General features: G+C 39.8%; 1 protein-coding gene across 3 annotated transcripts in view; it reads left to right on the top strand.

The window, feature by feature from the left end:
- Positions 1-22,676, top strand: part of PBX1 (PBX homeobox 1) — a 327,667-nt gene that overhangs the window by 256,466 nt on the left and 48,525 nt on the right. For all 3 annotated transcript variants that reach the window (XM_072648767.1, XM_072648766.1, XM_072648768.1), the window contains 2 exons: positions 10,463-10,707; positions 21,226-21,416. In XM_072648767.1, the coding sequence (XP_072504868.1) occupies positions 10,463-10,707; positions 21,226-21,416 (436 nt within the window). The remainder of the gene's footprint in view (positions 1-10,462; positions 10,708-21,225; positions 21,417-22,676) is intronic.

Raw genomic sequence — 22,676 nt, 5'->3', positions numbered from 1 at the left:
CTGTACTTCTGTCAGTAACTTCAGTCTCCCTTCACTGCCCTTCTCTACAATACTGACTTCAACAGCAAAACACAGGGTGTAAAACTGACTTCATGTTGCAATTAGAGGAAATAACAGGATACAATTGATACTCAGGTGGGGAGGTTAAAGGTACACATTCTCATTCATTAATTTGCCTTGACTCAACTTATCCCATTCATCAGGATCTTTCCTTCCAGGTTCATCAAACTTTCTTTGTACTTCCAGGCAGCCATCTCAGACTTTCTCTCTGTCTCTGTCTCTGTCTCTGTCTCTGTCGCTGTCTCTGTCTCTGTCTCTCTTTCTCTCTCTCTCTCTCATCTCTCTGTGCCTTTCTTTGTTTCTCTCCGTTTCTCACTCTATGAGGTCCTATCCAGCTTTCCTACCTGTGTGAACCTATAATCCAACAACTGGAAAGGAGAGTTACAGTTATATTATGGGGGAGAAGGCTTCAATGCTAAGCTGAGGAAATTAATTGTATTTGAGATGAGGTTACTGAAAGGTTTTGAACAAGTGGGTTGTTGTGTTTGGATCTACACATGAAGAGAGTTATTTTGGGAAATGGATAATGGATGGAATGGAGAAGACAGCGACTGGAAGCAAAGACATCAGTGAGGAGGCTATATTAAGCCCCAGTTCAGATCTTGAACTAGAGCAGTGATAGCCTGAGTGACGAGAATGGGGAGAAGGTTCCAGGTAAGATTTTGGAGAAATTGTGGGAACAGTGGGAACTTCTGTATTGATTGAGTGGTAGAGGAAGGGAGAAGGGAGCATTCATGTTTTGAGAAAAGGAATAGTTGATGAACTGGATTCCAACAACCCAGAAAGATTCCCTGTTTCAATCTTGAAGGATAAAATTGTTCGGAAAATGAGAGAAAATATAGTCTGGTGTTTTTGTGTGTGTGAATGTGGGGAGAGGGAGAGGAATTGGACCTGATTTCATTAGTCTCAGACAGGGATTCTTAACGTAGGGTCTGTGAAGTTGAAAAAAAAACACAAAGAAAACTGTAATTCAACCCAGTGTTCCAAAAATCTTAGTGGACTTTTAAGTTACCAAAGTGTAAAAGTGCACTGAGACTTTTGGAATACCCTATAAAATTGTTTGGTTTTTTCCTATGAATTAATTTATGCATTTAAAGCATTATTTTGAGGAAAAGAGAATTGCCAAGGTGTATATAATGCAGAAAAGGTTAAGACACCTGTGTGAGGAGACTCCCTCTATCAATGCATGTTGGCATATTCTCTGCCTCCTGTGGTCTTAGAGTTGCTTAGAACATTGGAGCATTAAATGACTCAAACTGAAGCCTTCCTGGCTTTAAGGTTGGCCCTCTTTCCATTGTAACTCACCACCTGTACTGTCAGTGTGTTGTTCAGTCACTTTTCAGTTGTGTCCTACTATTTGTGATCCCTTTTGGGACTTTCTTAGCAAGGATACTGGAGTGGTTTGCCATTTCCTTCTCCATTTTACAAATGAGGAAACTGAGGCAAACAGAGTTGAGTGACTTGTCCAGGGTCATGCTACTAGGAAGTATCTGAGGTCAGATTTGAATTCAGCTCTTTCTGACTCCAGGCCCAGCACTCTGTGAATGTAGGTACCCTTCTTAAATGCAGATAATATATTGGTAGCCATAAAAGCATTGACAATCAAGCCAGCAAAACAACCCAAGTAATCATACATTAGAAATAAAACTACAGAAAACACCAGTAACAACCATAAATTAGAAGACAATAACTACTGTGCTCGTAGCAGCAATGGTGTACAGGTAGTAAGAACAGGAATTGTCTTACAGGACATGAAAGCCCATTATATAAACTCATCAAAATGCAAGTGTTTTTGTCGTTTGTTGCAGTCTTTCCAGACATTAACAAAGGGCTAAGCCCAGAATAGACTTTATATTGACCACAAGGAAAACCCAAAGGGATGTCTGAAACAGGTGGAGAAAATCCCAAGGGTCTCCCCAGATAACTGTGGAATCTGATGCCTTAGAATGACCTTCCCCTCAATATCAACCTTGAACATAAAGAGAGGCCCTTTCCTACTTTTGACTTCTTCGCTTTTTATCGAGAGTTGAAAGCAATCATTAAAAATCACTCCCAGGCTGGCTTGTCTGACATGAGGTGAGATTTCAGCAGAGTTAAGTAGTTCCCAGAAGGGCTTTTCAGATTTCCAGAAGGACTCTGGCCCTTCTGTGCAATCACTGATGGGCAGGGAGAACTGTGAATCTTCCCAGCTCAGCAGGACTGGAGTGGGGGTTGCCACAAGCTGTGTACATGGTCTGAATGAGAGAGATTTCAGATTTCAGATTCAGCATTCTTCTGTATGATTAAGAGCAAGAGGGGAAAATGAGGAGACAAGAAGAGAGAAGGGAGTGGGGAGAAAGGAGAAACTCTGAGATCTATTTCTGGGGCCATTTTTTAAAAAAATAGGATCTGTTGATGATATATGTGTACATTCTCTCCTTTATTATTCTGGAATTTAGTGTAAACCTTTTAAAACTCGATCTAACCAGCATGATCTTGAACACATAGGAATACAATTTTCTCTTCTCCCTACCTTCACTGTGGTTCTTCCTGCATACCATTGCGCAGATAAATTATTTTTAAATCCCAAACTTTCAGCATGTCATTTGGAAAACCCAGATGTGATTTCCAAGGTCTAAAATCCACTTTCCCCGTAGACCCTTCCCTAACCAGACACATTTCTACTCAGTGACTTTCTTTTTAAGCAGGGATCCAGGATCTGTATCCTAGTATAAAGCCACATTTGACATGGACACTTAGTAAGTCCCTTTTGATTGATGGAGCCATAGTCTCATGAAGGAATCATCATTCCTGTGTGATTGCTTCATGTCTTGATTTGGAGAAGACAGAATGAAACTTAACACAGGATAATCAAGAAAGTCATAGGACTTCCCCCTTTCTTCCCTGAATATATGTGACAGGAAGCAACCAACCTTGAGGGCTCCATCCCAGAAATTTTGAAGTGAATGATCAAGAAAATACAGGTCTAAACTAGTGAGGACCAGAGTCCCCTGTTTTGCCTAGCACATGGGCATTTATCCAGAGAGGAATCAGCCAGTTGCCTAGCGCATTAGCATTCTCTATGCCAGCTGGCCAAGGGACACATAGTGTGCCAAGCAGGGAAACGTGTGAATGGGATCCACGCCCATACATCCCTTGAGACAGTCAAGGAGGAAAAGTGGGAAATGTAAGTGGGTCATTATATCTAGACAGCATCATAACCAAATCAGAAGAATCAGAATGAGACTCATTTAAAAATAAACAGTAGCAAAATATCCCTTAGGTTATTCACATAAAAATCTCAATGTGGAATTTCAAAACTTTATTCTTGGTTGGCTAAAGTCCCCAACCTCATAGGGAAGATAGACTTTGATCTATCTGATTTGACAGAAATGGAAAAGAGATGATTGAAAGAGGGTAAATGTTTCTCACCATTGAGAAAGGCAGAGAATAAAATATGTTTACTGAAAAACACCTGGCTGAGTTACTGTGACTATAAATGATTATGAAACTGTGGTTCAGGGTATGTGAAGTGTTAGATTTCACCATTGACCTGAACCCTTTAGTTCTAAAGATTCAAATCCTCTCGGCTCTGGAGTGAAGAAATTCTTATTTGGGAATGGAAGTAACAATGCAAGACGTAAAAGAAAATGAGTGAGACAAGGGCAAGAGGAGTCAAAACACTCATCTTTGTGAGAAGGAATTCAAGGTACATTTCCATGTAGTTACAGTCAACTCTCATGTAGGAGCCTCATCCTAGGACTTTTCTTGCTTCTGAATACATGGATGCCACCGTCTCCTCCCATTATCCGGCATATACTTAGCTATTTACATGTTGCTTCTCCCAAGAAGAAGGCTCCCCCAGGAAAAGGCCTGTTTTTCAGTTTTTCTTTCTTTTCTAGCACCTAGAACAGTGCTTTGTATGTGGTAGGAGCGCAACAATTGGTCCTGTGATTTCATTGATATGGGGAACTCAGAACTGAGGAAATTTTCTCTCCCATAGTGCTTTCTTAATAACTTACAATCTTTGAGAATTGCTCAGAGCACTGAGAAGTGTAAGTGACTTATTGACTTGCCTAGCTAGGGTCCCATAAACTATAGGTTATCAGAGGTTTGATTTTTATAAGGGTTTGAGTACAAGGCCATGTACCATATGAGTGGCATAGATAAATGCTATAGGGCTGCAGAAGTTGGAGATGTCTCTTCCTACTAGGGTCCTTGGAGGTCCTCATGGAATAATTAAAGAACATTTCATAGAGAAGGATGTTAACCTCAGGGTAAAGAGTTAGGTAGGTTTTTGTTAGGTGGAAGTGGGATGGGAAAAATCATTCTAGATACAGGGAAAGGGATGAATAAAAATTCAGATGTAGAGGCATTCAAGACATATTCAGAGGAAGTACTTCATAGGTACTATAGGAAAGTAGTGGTCAATAAGACTGGAAGATAGGTTGGAACCAGATAGTAGAAGGCTTTGAATGCTGAGCTAAAGAATTTAGAATTTTATCCTAGAGGCAATAAGTGGCTATTGAAGGATTTTGAGTGATGGAGTGAAGGGATCAAAATGGTATTTTAGGAAGACAAATCCAGTGACACTGTTTGGGACAAACGAGAGGAGAGACTGGAGGCGAAAGAGATCAGTTAGTAAAATATTGTCAAGACAAAAGGTAATGAGGGATCTGGAATAAAGTTGTAGCTTTGAGAATGGGAAGGAAGGCCCATATGGTAGAAACACTGTGAAGGGAAAATTCACAGAAATTGAGAGCCGATTGGATGTCAGCACAAGAGAGAGCAAGAAGCCAAAGATGACTGAGATTTCATACCTGAACTGGGAGATCATCTACTCCCTAATTCCAATAGTGCTCTTTCTGGTCCCCAGGAATTTGGTCAGTGTCTGGTAAAATGCTGGGCATAAGGTGTAAAGAGTTTGACAAAATAGAGTCATTAACTAGTACCATCCCTCCTGAAAAAGATGTCTGGTTACACATATTCCTGGGAAAGCAGAGGGTGCCTTTCATTCAATAATATCTACATATGCCAAACTTTATGTGAACAAGGGGTTTGGGAGGAGATCAAAAGAGAAGGTCATGGCAGGGGAAGGAAGGAAGGGAGAGAGAGAGAGAGAGACAGACAGACAGACAGACAGACAGATACAGACACTGACTGACTTTCCGGACATTACTGTATCGTATCACCAAGAGTCCTTTCAGTTCCCAAAGACACCTTACCTGTATCCGAAGCATGTGAAGACAGAGGTCAGGACAGAGCTTATTTTATCCTTTAGAAGCCCATAAGGCTTACCAACATTCCAGCCTTTTTCTGTCTTAAATATCAAAGAGATCCAGAGAACATGAGTATATGCATGTATGCATCTTCCCAGGTACTCAGATGTGCAACATTAGGGGTGGGAGAGTGGGAGATACAACCTCTCCCACTTGGCCATATTGGTGATCTCATGAGGACTGAAAACTAACCTTCTCCGAACACGTGTCCTACCTGTGGAAGTTCAGGGGTGAGGAACAGACATGTAAAATAGTGCATATAAGGAGACTCCCTACCCCTCCCCTCCCCTCGCCCCCCCTCCCCCCACAGAGCATCTCTCACGCCCTTAGCACAGGTGGGCCTTTGTGAAGAAACAGTTCCCTCTAGTGGAGATCAGCTGGATGTTTCACCTCTCTAGAGCAGGCAAGGACAAAACCTACACCAAACCCCTCTCTCTGGAAGTCTGAATGTGCCTTTGGGTCTGGTTTGTTTTTCTCCTTCTGTGAAAAAAGCAGCAGCTCCTCAGTTGCAAGACCTGGCTCTCATGGCCATGGCATTCCCTTTCTCTTACAAGTCCTACAGAAGAATTAAATCGAGGGTTGGCATCGGGACCCAGGCTTTTGCAATAAATAGCTGCTCTCCAAAGGGCCAGCAATATTTTGGTTTAAATTGCACACTTGTCTTGACAAAGGCTGTCCTATGAGGTGATGCTGTAGTACCCCAGGATGGTCTTAAGGACAGTGGGTTCCTCTATGGGACCATTGTTCAGCTGAGTAAATGATTTCATGGGTTATTCTATATGAACGTTGAATTTACTAGAGTTAGAATGGACATGTAGGTGGCTGTGCATCAGAAAGCCCATAGGTGCTGCACAAACAGATGACTTGTTCCTTTAACAACCTTGTTTCAGGCCAAGCTGTTGCACCAGGGGATGCACTCAGGGGGGAGGGCGAAGAGGGAGGTGCCTGGGGGCTCATCAAGGGTGCTGGGTGCTGATCATATGTGATGGTTTCTGGATTAGGTAACTGCTCCACTGGTTGAAATTGGATCTTGGAGGATGAATGTTAACATATCTGGTGTCCTGGCGAAAGGTTCATTTGAGTCTTGCATGGTGCTGTGGAGATAAAAAGGAACTTTTAAATAATCATTTTGTCTCCTCTTCGCTAGAGTGTAAGCTTCCCACGATAAATAGGTGATATCAAATCTGCTTAGACACATCACCCTTTTCATTTATTTATTTAATGTAGGGAGAATGTTTTTTAGCTGACTAGCTAAACTGATTCAGTGTCAAGGAAGCCCAGTACCCACTTTTTTCTTGCTATGTTTCAGTTCATTCTTTAGGTACTTTCGTGCATGTAATACCTTTTATGCAGCCATTAAAGACACCAACCTCTATCCTAGACCCATCAGAGCCAAGTGATTCTTTCTAAAATTAAAGAAAAAAAATCTCCTTTTGCTTAGATTGTCCTTAACCTTTAAAAAAAATCCGATATTTCTGTATTCATTCCTTGTTTTTCTTTTCATTAGAATTTGTTTTATTTGGTAGATACATAGGCTGTTTTTGTTCATTTCTTTTGATTTTCTCCTTTCTGTTCTTCTCCTTTCTTTGTGTCCCATTTCAATCTCTGGTTTTTGTCATTTGCTCATTTTGGATTTCAAATACAAATGCAGACAAGTTATGTTACAGGACATTAAGATTCTAGGATGCCAAGTTCTTATTGGCCAATCATAAAAGAGATATAACCCAGTGAGCCCGAGTTTCTTCTTTAGTGTTCGCTTGCATGATCCCTAAAATGATCATTTCAAAACTGTTTGATATTTTGTCCGGCTCACACAGGTTTGCTTTTCCCAACCAAACATATAGTTTCAATCCTGAACAATGAAATTGAGTCAGTACAGAATAAACCTTTAAAAGCTATGGCAGCCCTGAGAATTTTGTGGAAATACAATATGTTTCTGTGAAGGCTATCCCCAGGCATTGTTACATCCTTATTTCTATGTTTATTTTGTGCCACTCACACTTGAATTTAAGGGAATATTTAGTATGATCTTGGAAAACTTCTTATTAATGCTACTGACTGTACAGCAGAGATTTTTCATTGTTAAAGCAATTAACATTTACTGAGTAAAAAGAAATACCCATAAGCCATGTAAACAAAGTCCCTGTCTTTGAACACATCATAGTATAGAGTGACAAGGGATTGATGGGCTCTGATTTCAAGTATTTGGGCTAGATTCAGCTTTTTTTCCTCCTTACCTCTGAAACAAATGGTGAATGATATTCAGTTGTTATTTTTTTAAATAAAATATTTGTTAACCATTAATTCTCCATAGGACTTTAGAAATTCTAATGAATAAATACAGTGAAATAGAATATAAAGGCAAAATATTGTTGAAAGGTGCCATGTTCAGTCTTGGACCAATGGATACATGGTTTAATGTTTTCTTAGTCCCTGAAACAATGCAGATTATAAACCATTCATGGCAGCCTATCCTTTGTGACTATTAATATCATCTTTCCATAAAATTCTCCATATGGGGTCTACCCAACAGGAAAGGCAAGAATCCCTTTCTTGCATCCTTTGGACATTGTGTGGATACCAGTGGGACATGGGGATTGACTGCTCCTCTCTTTGATTGGAGCAACATGGTTTAACAGAGTGCCAGTCACAGGACTGAGCTGAAAGCCTACCTCTGCCAGCTTTTTTTTGTCACTTACTTTCTGTGTGACCTTGGGCCAGACACGTGATCTTTCTGTCCCTCAGTTTCCTTGTAGATAAAAGGAGATGGCTCGAGTAGATGACCTCAGAGACCCCTTCCAGTGGTAGATTTATGATCCTATGACTCTCTGTTCAGACCATACATTCTTCCTTCACTCCTACACACAAAAAAAATGTTATCTGGGCTTTTTTGTGTGTTCCTTTCCTTTTTTATTTTTTGAACACACAAATAGAAAAGAAACCCTAAGGACTCTCTGTCAGAAATATAATCATTCTTTCCTTTTCTCTTGAATACATGTCCAGATGAAAAAGTTACGAGGGAACTAGTACTGAAGTGTGTGTGTGTGGGGGGGTCTCTTGTGCACCCTTGAGCCCCATGTATATAGGTGGAATTGTGCATGTTTCTCTTTTTCGTGGTTCTTTGTCAGTTGAGGATTATTGTCTGAATCTCGCCTCCTTCCCTTCCAGATGGATAAGATCACTGTTCTCTTTTCCTTTAAAATAAGAGAAAGAGAAAGATTTCCCACGCTCTTCTCCAAGAAGACTTTTCCATTATAAGCAGGGAATTATAGTCAGGTCCTATAAGTGATATAATGCCTGGAAAAACACAGTTTCTCTTCTCATTGGGTTCACATCTACTTTCCCCAGGACAACCTTGGGGAGATGACCTTTGTAAGCTTCAGAGACATGTAGAATTAGGAAGAAACTTTCAGGGCTCACCACATGTATTCTACCTTCAACTACTTTTATAGTTTTTCCAACATGACCTGGAAATAGCAGCTACCCTATCATCTAATTTTAAGCTAATTATCCCAGAATACACTGGGTAACTGGATTCTAAACACCACCTCATAGAAACTTAAAAGCTGGCCTTTTACCTGTCTCTGTTTCTCCTATTCAAACAAATAAATAAATGAAATAACCCTCATTTTTTCATATTATAATTTGACCTATGTACCCCCTTAATAAGGTCTTGGCTATTACACGAAAATAATGATTTAAGGCATATTGTATGCAAGTTGCGTATAAATAAAGGGAAAGGTGTAGATACTGCTGTATTTATGGCAACACTTTTATAGAAGTAAAAGAAAACTAGAAAAAAAGTTTTTCTTTTAAACTTGGGGAATGTCTAAACAAATTGTGATATGTGAATGTAATGGAATTTTGTTGTGCCACAAGAAATCATAAATATGAAGAGTTTCGAGAAACATAGGAAGCCCTATTAGGACCATAGAGCATAAGATCATGAATCTTTTGCACTTCCCAGTTTCCCTTCCATCCCATAGCTCTGGTTTTTATCTGGACTGTTGTTGTGAAAAGAGGCTTGCACAAGGAGATTTTGCCTCCACCATCAGGATGTGGGGCAGACTGAGATTTCTCCATGCTGGTTAGGTCCTTGTGTATCATCTAAGTGACTCCATCTCGATCATTGTTGAGTGGTCAATGTATATTTTATAATATTACAAAGAACCTTAGTAAATGTGAAATAAATGACATCTTTGATATGGGCGTGCCCTCCATCAGTAAGGATTGTGACCCAAGCCATGGCACCTTCCCATGCGTTTGCAATTTGTGATCTGGTCATAGCAAAGGTTCTCTTGAGGACAGCTTCTCCCAATGGGCTGAAGGCTTTCTATGCCATTTCCTATTTCAGGGTAAAAAGGTTCACCCCCCAGGCTGTCTTTTTTTATTTCTTGCTCTTACTCCCTGACCGATCCCCCTCCTTTTTTGATGTCTTGTGGCAAGGCAGCAAGCATTCATTAAGGATTTACTATATTGCTTCTTGTTCATAGATGAAATTAAAATTTAGCAGAAAATTTAAATAAATCATAATCATAATAAAGCTAACACTAATGTGCTGCTTACTATGTGCCAGGCACTGGGCTAAGTATTTTAGAATAATTATCTCATTTGATCCTCGTAACCCTGAGAAGTAGGTGCTAGCATTATCCCCATTTTACAGATGAGAAAACTGAGGCAAACAGACTTATCTGAGTGGAAATACTATTTCTTTAAGTAAACATTGCACAACATTCAGATAGTAGAGGAATTGATAGGGAGGGAAAATGAGGACGTGGACTCAGGCTGATTTCTTTGTTCTTTGGCCATTTTTAAAATGCTGTACTGCAGCTGGTCTAGGAATTTATTTAGTCATATGTATAATGACATTGACCTTTTCCTTGAATTACTATTAATAAGAGCTAACTATTCATAGTAGCCACAATTTACATGAAGCTCTTTCTGGTTTGAGAAATGCTGTACACATGTTGCCTCATTCTTATAATGTCCCTGTGAGGTATGTGCTACAGATCAGGAAACTGAGGTTAACAGAGACTGATGTCTTGCTTAGGCTCAAGCTTCCTAACTCAAGGTTTTCTCCACTGCTGGACCTCACCACCATCCGCTTATTAATCTTTTGCGTTTGTGTTTGTCTTTTCTCACAGTGTTGAGTATCAGAGGAGCCCAGGAAGAGGAGCCGACAGACCCCCAGCTGATGCGATTGGACAACATGCTATTGGCAGAGGGGGTAGCAGGGCCAGAGAAAGGTGGGGGATCTGCAGCAGCAGCAGCGGCAGCAGCAGCATCTGGGGGAGCTGGCTCAGACAACTCAGTCGAGCATTCTGACTACAGAGCCAAACTCTCACAAATCCGACAGATCTACCACACAGAACTGGAGAAATATGAACAGGTAACCTCAAGCACTCACATCTCTCCCTGGTATGTTTAGAGAAGGGTAAGAGGCAAAGGGCAAAAACCGAGGCCAGTTCATAGAAGACAGAGGGAGCAGGAACTCTCTTCATTGGGGAGCTAGGAACAATGGGGAGAAGTTGCCGAAGGCAAGTCTTGACTCCATATAAAGAAAAATATCCTACCAATAAAAGTGACCCCTTCAGTACAGTGCGTATCCTTTAGAGGATAAAAAATCCTTGGTTTATACTGAGGGCCTTCACACTGAGGCTGAGGATTAACGTGAGTATTTATTAAGTTCTTACTGTGTGCCAGACGCTGCGTTAGTCGGTGTCAGAAACCAGCCCCAGCTCCTGTGACCCCATGTCCAGGGCCCTTTCCATAATATAACACTTCCCCCGTCATGTTGTAGAGAGTTTCTGCTCAGGTACCAATCAGGCCAGATGACCTGAAGTCCTTTCCAACTCTGAGAATCTGTGATATCATGGCTTAAGTATGGAGGTTCAGGGTCCCACTCCCCCAGCTAGAAAACAGTGCTCAGAACACCTGCTCTGCTCACTTTCCTCCTTATACTATACCTCACACCTCTGAGAAAGAGGGATCACAAGACTAACCTGTCTTCTGCAGATAATAGAATAAATACTAGGTTAGAGTAGTGCTGTTCAAAATGTGTTCAATGTGATCGATTCAAGATACAGTTAATAATAGATTCCCCCAGCCCTCCATCAAAATAAATGTGTTTGTTTGTTTTCATTTCGACATACTTAACATTTGTGAATTAAGGTCCCATGGTGTAGTGAAAGTTACACCAGTAGTGGAACCAGAGGATTTGGGAACAAAATTCACCTTCAATATCTTGATGTTACCTGGGTGACATTGAACAGGTTATCTGACCTCCAAGATCCTCAATTTCCTCATCTGTAAAATAAGGGGATTGGACTACGTGACCTATGAGGTCTCTTCCAGATTTAAGCCTATGGTCCATAATTTTCCATTTTATCTGATTTGGAAGAATATATTTGTTTTAATTCAGGGCAATTCATATTTCCTCTGAGCCCCTCCCCTCTAATATCTCAGAATTTTGTATGTAGTGAAGAAAATTCTAATTCAAGGAACAATGAAAGTCTTAATCTAAAATATTCTTCCATATTGCAAATCTATTTATGTGCCTGTGTAAATGGTGACAGGTTAGGGAAAGTACATTGCACCTGGTGTTAGAGCTAGGACTGTAGAACTATGGGTAAGTCACTTAACTTTGCCTCATCTTTAATATGATGATTATCGTTGAATCTCGTACCTCTCTGGAGAAGAGGTTGTGAGGAAATCACATCTTAAGTTGTAAAAAAGCAAACAGTTATTGTTGTTGTGGTACCTTGCCCAAGCTAGACATGTAGGAGCTACTCACAAGTCTCATACCACTACTGATTGATTGGCATGGGAGATTTAACCTGCTCTGTTTGTGATCTGGATCAGTTCACCCCTCCTGGTTCCATTTTTCCGCCTATTTCCTGCACCTAGAGGCTTGTCGTATTGGGCTGGTTTGAGTACAAATACTTGATTGGCTTTTGCCCTACCACAGCTCATAACTCCCAAACCCAAGTGATCCACCAGTCTCAGCCTTCCCAGGAGTGGCAAGGACAGGCTTTTGACATCATCACACCAGGCTATTGTAGCTATTACTACTGAGGGCTAACTCATGTAGAGCTAACTTGGTATGGTAATATTTAGAGTCAAAGGATCTGGGAACAAATTCTAGACTTGTTCAATTCCTCTGACCCTGGACAAGCCATTTCCTATATACTAGCCTCAGTTTCCTTATCTATAAAATGGAGTTGAACTACATGGTCTCTATATATAGCTCTTTCCAGTTCTGTTTAGAAGTCCTTTGTCTCATATGTAAAGTTGTATTATGAATCTCTTCCATGATTATTAGCAAAACCTAAACTCTGGGTATCATCTTTATCTGCTGACTTCAGAATTTTATCAAGATTCTACTGGCCTAATGAATTTACTTACTGACTACAGAAATACTCTAAGGAGTATAAGCAGAACTGATGTTCTGGGAGAACATTAACTATATAGTCTTTCAGATGCCTGTTTTGTGACATGTGCAAACACATCAGTGGTATAATGTAAATGACTTAGAATTTGGATTCAAATCCTAGCTCTCATACACACTACCTTTGTGTCCTATGACTAGTTGTAATCCTTGAACCTCAGGTTCAATATCTGTAAAACAAAGGGATTGAATTAAATGGCCTGTTAGGCTCTTAAGTTATAAATCTATGATGCCATAAAATATAACATTGTCATAAGTTCCCCTATTATTTTTCTTCGTTGTTTTTAATTATCATGTTGAGATTGTTTGCCTTTAAGACAAAAGGTGGTAAGGAAATGAGAAGGTAAAAGATCTTCTGCCATCCAGAATATGCCAATCTCTTTTTAGGATGAAAGACAACTTAATAGGAATTTTAAAATTTAAAATAGAAATAGATGTTTTAAAATTTAAAATGAATAAAGTACCTTTATTTCTCTCTCATCTAAACCTGAAATGGATTTCCTGAAAATATCCTTCTTGCATATGTACAAAAAAAAAATCAGTTGAATTTGAAGAAAGTCCCTGTAATTTTCCATTGCAAAGAGGAGCATTTTCTCCCAGGATATGAAAAGAGAGAAAATAAGTACAGAAGTTTTTCACTTCTTTTTCCTCAGAGCCAAGGAATGCTTGGGGATAAAGTAAGTTATGATTTTCTGACATCAGTCGTAGTAGCACTCCTCAGCTGACTGAGTAATTTTGAGTGGAAGGTAGAGACACTTCTTTGGCATTCTCAGTGCCAGGGAGACATTCTTTTTCCCATCATGAATCAAAAATGGAAGAAAAAAAAAACCATTTCTTTAAGAGTATACTACAGATTGCCCAGCCAGAAGGAAGACATAGATGAATTCTAGGAGCAGTTCATAAAAACTGGTGTTGAGGCACAATGTAGTAGCAATGGAGAATATAGCCATTTGGACTTGTTCGAGTGTTGCAAAAACCAGAGCGATAGATCAATCCTTAACTTGCCTTGATGATAATTTAATTCTTCAAAAAGTGGAAGAATACACAAATAAGAATACTATTTCCTTCTTCATTTTAATCATAAGAAGGAATTGTTTGCCAAGGCTGAAGTAATGGGAACTTGGAGGAAGAAATAAGTATTTCCTCTTGAAATTCATGACAAGTAAGAAGGGGAAATTTGGATGTTGTCTGATGTGCGCTCTGACTTTTGGGGAGAGTGATTCCAAGACCTGAAAGTATTTGTGGGGTCCTTTGCCTAAATTTTGACAGCAGAAATCAGCCTGAGAAGGAAGGGATGCTTTATGTAACTGCATTTTGAGGACATAGATGAAAAGCAGAAGATAAATGAGAAACAATTTGGGAAAGAGTTTGTGGCAGGGAGCCTGGACCTAGAAATTAATCCCTGGTGTCCTGGAGCTCCCACTATTCAGCCCCTAAAGGACCAACCCCCAAATTCTAGTGCCTTTGATTTCTCAAGGGTTTCAATCTACTTCCTTCTGAGAAATATGTGATGACCAGAGCCTAGAACCCTGCCCAAAATACTGGCTCCCAACGTAACTAATTTCTTATCACCTTTTCCCCTCAGAAAAAAATCCTGTCTCCAATCTCTGTTAGCTCATTATAGGACTAAACCACCCCCTCCTCCTCACTCACACCTATCCAGGAACTTAAACACGACGGTAGAGAGGAGTCTAAAGAGATTAATATGGTTGTATGAGGAGTTTGCTGACTAATTTGCAAGAGGCATCCTCAAGATCAAAGAAAAGACATATCTGAAAAAGGATAGGGAAGAGAGAGATGGTCCTCCATGAAGTGATAAAACCCAGAATGAGCTGAGCTTGTGATGAGTGCTAAGGATTCGCTGCAACAACAAAAAAAGCAACATTAAAAAAGGACATTTTTTTTAACTATGATGAGAGCAAGAAGAACAAGGAAGTGCTGGGGCTGCCGCTTGCCAAGAGTGAGAAGAGCCTAAGAGATGAAAGAGAAATAGCAGTTGAAAAAAGCCTCTCATTTCTTCGTTTGCTTCCTTGTTACCTACCAAATAAATGATCTTCAGATTGAGAAGTATAGAGGCGAACTGGGATTGATGAATCACAAATTTTAAGCTGCAAAGCAACTTATTCTTTCTGCCTCAGTTTACAGATAACAGTAAATGCTAATGTTTGTTGTATGGTACTTACTACGTGCCAGATCTTCCTACTCCTGACCCAGTACTTCATTCATACTCTGCTGCCCCAGAGACCCAGAGAACTGAAATGACCAGGCTACAGTCACCAGACGTATTAAGGACCAGAGATGGAATCTGAACCAAGTTCCTTGGACTTGGTTAGCGCTCTCTACATTTTAAAGTTCACATTATTCAGTCCAACAAATATTTACTAAATGCTTACTATTTGTAAGCAAATACTACACACGGTTCCTTCTATTTGCAAGCTCTTAATACTTGTTCGATTTGTATTTGTTAGACGTTGGGCATAGAGAGATGAGAAATGTTATGATTTCTTCCTTCAGGTAACTTATAGTGAGTACAGCAATGGGAAACAGTGTAGGACATGCACACAAATCACTTAATACAAGGTAGAATATAATAGTTTCAAAAGACAGGTCAAGACCAGGTATGGTAAGACAGTCTGAAGATGGAAAGAAGACTTTCATCTGGGGGAATCAGAGAAAGCTTGATGGAGGAGGTGACAGCTAAGCTGAGCCTTGAAGGAGGAGAATGGATAGAGATGAAGACATGCTTTCAAGGCTTGATGTAGAGAGATGCAGACAGGGGAGCACATTCCGAGATTTTACTGTTGTTCAGTCATTTTCAGACGTGTCTCACTCTTTGTGATTCCATTTGAGATTTTTTTTGGCAAAAATACTAGAGTGGTTTGCCATTTCCTTTTCCAGTTCATTTTACAGATGAGGAAACTGAGGCAAGCAGTGGTAAGTGACTTGGCCAGGGTCACACAGCTAGTAAGTGTCTGAGGTCAGGTATCCATTGCACCAAAATAACAACTAAAAAGCGAGAAACTCAGTAATGTAGGGGAGTTATGCTGTTAAGTATCTACTTGGGGAATGGCATGCCTGCCTGTTTCTTCTTTATTTCTCAACAATTTTTCATAGGATCCTGTTTTCTTGTAGGAAGTACTGTCAGAGCAAAAATATGACCCTATATTTTGGCCATGTCTGTATGAAAAGACCAAATGGGCAGTTCCATGGTTGATTCTCTACCCCCTCATCCCCACTCCCAAGTGGCAGATTGATTGGATAGTGAGACTGTCCCATAGCTATTACTATTACTGCTTTGGAGGAGAGTGGGAACCAAACCTTGAATCTGGGGTTATGGTGCAAAGGAGGTATCTGAAGACTTTCATTAGAAAGAAGGATATTTTGTTCATTGCACGAGGCCTGGGTGCTACCACCAGCTATCTTGATCTCATAGGGGTTAGGAGCCCCCACAAAAAAAAACTACATGGTATTTAACACACACACACACACACACACACACACACACACACACTCTTACATGTCTTTCCTTTCAATGGGTTGTAAGCTCCTTGAGGTCAGCCTGTTCCATTTTTGTGTCCATAGCCTAACAATGCCTTCTACATAGATATTTACTGAATGCTTGTTTTTGAATTCATGATAAAGGTAAATGGGGAGGAAACAGAGAAAATTTAGTCTCTTACCATTCAAAAGGCAATACAAAATTATTTATAGGATAAGTATTTTTGATATAACCTATGGGATACAGTAACTGGAGCCTTGAAATATCTGAGTTTGAATTCAGCCCCACGTATTACTAGGTAGGTGACTCAGGGCAAGTCACTTTATCACTGCCTGCTTTAGTTCCTTCATCCGTAAAATGGGGACAGTAATAACCAAGCAGTTGTGAGTATTGATCCTTTTTGTAATCCTTAAAACACTCTATAAAGCCTTCACAGACCTTCAGATGCTGTATAAATGCTAGCTATTGAAATCAGAAATATGTATAGATTATACACATATACTATACATTTACATATGTACAGATTCATATATACACACATATCCATGTATTTAATACACAATATCTGTTTGTACATATACAGATACATACATACATCTGTTTAATATACAGTATATGTGTATATATACACATATATACATACATAAAGATGCATTTAATATACAATATATATTTGTACGTATACAAATATATACACATGCATCTGTTTAATATATAGTATGTATGTGTGTATAAACTTTTGTATATCTACGTACATATGTACATTTAATATGTAATATATTTTATATATACAGATGCGTATGTACATACATATACTTACTGTATAATACATATTTGTATGTAGAGATGTATTTATACATACATATGTGTATTTCATATACAGTATTTTTATATATATCAATATATATACATACATATGTGTATCCATTTCTAACCATACATGCACACATACTCACTCTTGAATAAAATATTAGATTAAATTTCAGAAGCCAGGAATTTAAATCCTTCCTCAGATATCGTTAGCTTTGTGTGACAATGAAGAAGTCGTGTAAGGTTTCATAACCACAGCTTTCTCGTCTCTAAAATGGGGATAATTGTACTTCTTATCTCCAAGGGCTGTTGTCAGACAAGCAAGCTTTAAACAGTATATAAATGTGGAATAAGAAAGACTTCAGAGTTGTTTGTGACACATTTTGGGAAACTGGCCCAGGCACAATCGGGATGCATGGCCACTCAAATTTCATTAATAATTTCCACAATAAATAGTTAAGTTACTGTGGCCCTAAGGAATCCAGCGGCCACTACAGCTTCTAAATCTGCCGCCAGGGTGTGGTTTAGGTCCTGGGAAAATCTGGGTCATTATGTTCTGTCCATCCAAAGTGGACACGGGACTCTTTGCTGCTTTCTGCTGTGTATTCCTAAGCAGCTGTTAAGCAGCTGTTGCGGTTCACCTCAGCAGTGGGGGAAATGACTCCTCTGTCTGCGGACGGGAAGGTTCAGCACTGCAAAGCCCAGCATAAACATCAGATATTGAGTATTTTTATTCACTGTAATGAAGTACATTATTATTAGCCAAGAACTGGGGCTTCCCAGCTGAGAGCTGGTGCAGTCTACAATATCGCCTCACACACAGCCCCTCCTCCCATTGAGCCCCTACGAGGTGGGGAAGCTGCTGCCCAGCATGTTGCAGCATTTCCCCAGAAAAGGGGGTTGGGATGCCCACTGTGTGCCTACCCTCCCCTTGATCCCCACCGCCCTGGCCTTATAGAATCTTAGCCAAGTTACTGCCAGGTTTCATTTCCGCTTTTTTGTGTTATTTGGGCGGAGGAGGGGAGCGGGGAGAAGCTAATAATAATACCTTATATTTATATGGCACTTTTCTCTAAGGAGATCAAAGTGCTGTGTAGACATGATCTCATTCATCTTCACAATATCCTAGCAAAGTAGGGAGGAGGCAATTATTATTGCCACCACTTTGCCAAGAAGAAAACCGAGCCCTAGCGAAGTATCCCCAAGGTGGATGGATGGATTAGCGTGGTAGTGGGAAGCAGTAAAGATTTTGAAAGAGTCTTTTTATGAGGTGATCAAAGTGCTTTCACATAGATTTTTCTTTAAGTGGCCTTCACTTCATCCCCAGGGGCCACTGGTATTACCCTCCCTGCTGATGGGGTAAGAACTATTATCCCCCATTTTATAGATGGAGAAAGTGAGAAACTGAGGAATGAAGTTACCTTTCAGGGATCCAAGATAGACCCGAAGGAAGAATTCAGAATCAGGCCTGCTGCCTCTTTTGTTGGGGTGTGAGCCAATGGGCTCATTTTGCTCTCTTAATCTGGTTATTTTCTACTTGTTAACATGGCTTGTTAGGGTGTCAGCATGAAACAGGGTGAACAGCAAGGATGTAAAAGGTCATTCATTGACAGGTAGAAAGAGCTTAGTGGATGGAGAATAATGATTTTTAAAAGGAATAATAACTGCCGTGCTATTATTACTCAAAATTCAGTGGATCTAAAGGTCTCAAAGTACATTTCTAACTGGATGGTCTCCACTCTTTATGCATTTTTATTGATAACTGCTTTTCTGACATCAATTTCTTTCCCAAATCTATCACTTTTCTACCTGCCCCATAAGTATCCCTTGTAATAATCATTTTAAAAAATCCCAGGTTCGGCAAACATAATAAAAGCATCAACAATATCTGATGGCATATATCCTATTCCATAAATATGACCCTTCCACCAGCTGCAATCATTATACATTACATTAAATGGACAAATAGATAAACTGCATCACGGATGTTCAAACAGCAAGGAGTGATGCTCATCCTATGGTGCAGTGGGAAGATCACTTGGCTAGGAGTTAGGAAACTTTGGTTTCCTCAGTTCTGCCAAGCAGTCACTATGTGACCTTGGTCAAGTCAGCTTATCTATGATATTAAATGAAGGGTCTGAATGACATGCCTTCTTCCATCTGTTCTATTCTATTCCTGACTGTCTAATAATAGTTTTAAAAGAAGCAAATTTCAAAAATGGAAAAGAGAATTCTTAGCCCACAATATAATCTGAGGACTTTGTCATCTCTTGAGAAAGCTTTTTAATCATATAGAAAGGACCACGATGATATGGAAGGTCTCTGAGGATGTTGATTCTGGGAATAAGGCCCTAGGAGAATATGCTTATCTTAGAAATAGAAAAGAGAAAATGGGCCAAGGTGGATTTCTGTCAGAAAAGGTTATCAGTCCCATTTTAACTCACTTACTCACTAAAAGTCTTTAATCCATCCTCAGAACCATTACTTCTAGGACAAGGCTCAAATCAGAATGCAGTCATATGCTTATCCATTGACAATGGGCTCTGATTTTTGAAAGCTAGAATATTAAATTGAGTAGTCACCTCTTAAGTTAGTAGAAGGAAGGATATCTTTGCCCATTTGTGGAAAGTGATCACAGTCAGGTGACTGGAGAAATGTTACCAATGCTAAATAGGCCATTGGTTTGATAAAGGAGGAAAGAGAAATAAATGATTTACTCTGTGGTTTCAAAAGATGATCCCTGTGCCTGGGAAGTGGACATGAGAAGGACAACTGTTCCACATTACATCTCACCTAAGAATCCCTTTGTTTTATCAATGGTGAGACTTCTCAGGACTTAATAACAGGGAAAAAAAGTTTACGGCAGGGTTGGCATTCTTATCTTTCACCTTTGGTAACAATTTGGTAAAAAGTTGGCCTTTTCAACATTTTTGGAGGGGATAGGGGTAGGGCGATTTATCTCTCTGTGAATAGTTAGACCAAAAGGTACTTCTAAGAGGTCGACATTCTATCTCTCACTTAAGGAGGTCATGGAAAAGGAGGTCATAAGAAGGAAGGAAGGAAGGAAGGAAGGAAGGAAGGAAGGAAGGAAGGAAGGAAGGAAGGAAGGAAGGAAGGAAGGAAGGAAGGAAAGAAGGAAGGAAGGAAAGAAGGAAGGAAGGAAGGAAGGAAGTCTCCCATTTTACCCTTCAATTGACCAAGAAAGGACATCCCATGACATCAACTTATTGTATGTTTTCTGACATGTCAGAATCATGTTATAGTCCTAAACTAGGAAGGGAATAAACCTATCTAGTGTCAATCAAGCGGTAAGCATTAATTAAAGTTCTGCCATTTGCCTAATAGACACTGTGCTTGGTGTGGGGTTACAGAGACCAAAATGAAGCAGCTTCTCAAGGAGTTACAACATGTGCACAAATAAATGAAACATAAATACAAGATCATTCTTTTGGTGATGAGAACTGGTACAAACTAATGGAAGCAGGCAAGGCCACATGCAGAAGGTAGTACTTGAGCTAAGCCCTGATGTAATTGAGGGATTCTAAGAGGACAAGGTGAAGACAGAATGCTTTCCATGCATGAAGTACAGGTATTTATTAAGCACTTGCTATGTGCTAGGTACTGTGTTAAACACTTTTAATATTATCCAATTTTATCCTCACCACAACCCTAGGATAGAGATACAATTATTATCTTCATTTTACAATTGAGGAAACTGAGGCAGATAATGTTTAAGTAACTTGCCCAGAGTTATATAGCTTATAAGTGTTTGAAGCTGGATTTGAATTCAGGTCTTCCCAACTCCAGGTCCAGTACAACATGCACTGTGGCTCTACTTAGTTGCCTCTAGTCAACAGAATTGAGAGGTGGTGTCACATACGAAGGACAGCAGGACGTCCATCTTGCCTGTGTTGTTGAGTATATGAAGGGGAATAATGTTATTAAATAAAGTTAGCAAGGTAGGTTAGAATCAAGCCACCAGGGGATTTAAATGTCATACAGGCTCACCTAGAACCATCTAGTATCCATCTAGTCATAACATTCTCCAGTTGGCCACCCATCCTGAATTCAGGTCACTAAGATGGACCACCAGTGTTCTCTTCAATGACCCTCCATTCCTTGGAGTTTCTTTCATTTTTCTGCTGTTTCAGGCATGTAACGAGTTCACTACACACGTGATGAACCTGCTTCGTGAGCAGAGCCGGACCAGGCCTATCTCACCAAAGGAAATTGAAAGAATGGTGAGCATCATCCATCGCAAATTCAGTTCCATCCAGATGCAGCTCAAGCAGAGCACATGTGAAGCGGTCATGATTCTACGTTCGCGGTTTTTGGATGCAAGGTGAGTCTCTTTCCTTACCATTCTGGATCTTGAAAAAGAGAAAAAAACGAAAAGAAAGAAACAAAACCTCTCTCACTAATTGACCAGGGTATGTTGTAATGTATTGATCCATTTCTCAGATGGATCAGATCTTTGTAACATGTAATAATAACATTGAATGGATAACTCCAAATCACTCAGAAGAAAAGATAGCTTTACCTGGTTTTCAGGATTGGTCAGGTGAAAAATAAATAAACAAAAAACTTCCCAGGCTAGATAGAGAGTTCAGTGATTTACTAGAGGATCAGAGAAATATGAGTGATTTTTCTTTTGAAATAATATTTTTGCATAATAGGAGAAAAGCTAAGTAGTTTCATGACCCAGTGGTAATTACAAGATGCACACAGCAGGTGCCTGTTTTTTCTAAACATGACACCTTCCTCCTCTGGAAGCACTCACACTGGATAAGTGGGAAGGATCCCATAGCGACCACATACAACAGGGAGAACAAATGTATGGGTACCTGAAGCCTTCTATGGCAGGGCTTATTGGAAGCCCCTCATTGGTGCTTTCTCCAAGAAGAAAAGAAAAGTTGCATTGAGATGAGTAGAAGAAGGACCTCTGATTTGAGATCAGAGGACCTGAGCTTGAATTCTGATTTACTCCTTATCCTCTCTCTCTGTAATTTTAGGCAAGTTTCTTAACCTCCCAATGCCTTCTTTACATCCAAAAAAAGAAAAATCTCACAGGCTCTCATTGTAGAACAGTTACAATATTAGGATCCAGTGATTTAGAAAAGGGATGATGAAAGAATGTCAATGCGAATAGGTTCTTTAAGATGTAAGGGACCCCAGAGGCCATCTTAAACAACCCTCTCATTTTGCAGGTGAGGAAACTGAGACCCAGGGAGTGAAGTGATTCAATCAAGGACATACAAGCAGTGAATATTAGCAGTAGGATTTGAACCCAGGTCTTCTGATTGAAGATCTAGTGCTATTCCCATTGTGTCATGGGGCTTCTCTTAATTCAACAATTTAAGTTATGTTTTATTAATTGTAGCAACTTCTAGATGCATTTGAAAAATAGTAATGCATATGTATATAAGACATTACTTAATCAGTCTATAGAACCTATGTTAACATGGTTGTTTTCCTGAGCACCTAGCTCATACAGAGTCACAGACCACTTGCAGTGACTTCCTCAGGGAGTCTGCAGTGGACAGGTGGGGAACACCTACCCTAGGTGTTGTCTTGTTCACCTCCATAACCCATAATTCATTCA

This window comes from Notamacropus eugenii, chromosome 2 (genome assembly GCF_028372415.1).
Source record: "Notamacropus eugenii isolate mMacEug1 chromosome 2, mMacEug1.pri_v2, whole genome shotgun sequence".
NCBI lineage: Eukaryota > Metazoa > Chordata > Mammalia > Diprotodontia > Macropodidae > Notamacropus > Notamacropus eugenii.
The sequence above is the reverse complement of the archived record's forward strand: the minus strand, read 5'-3'. Positions and strand labels throughout refer to the sequence as shown.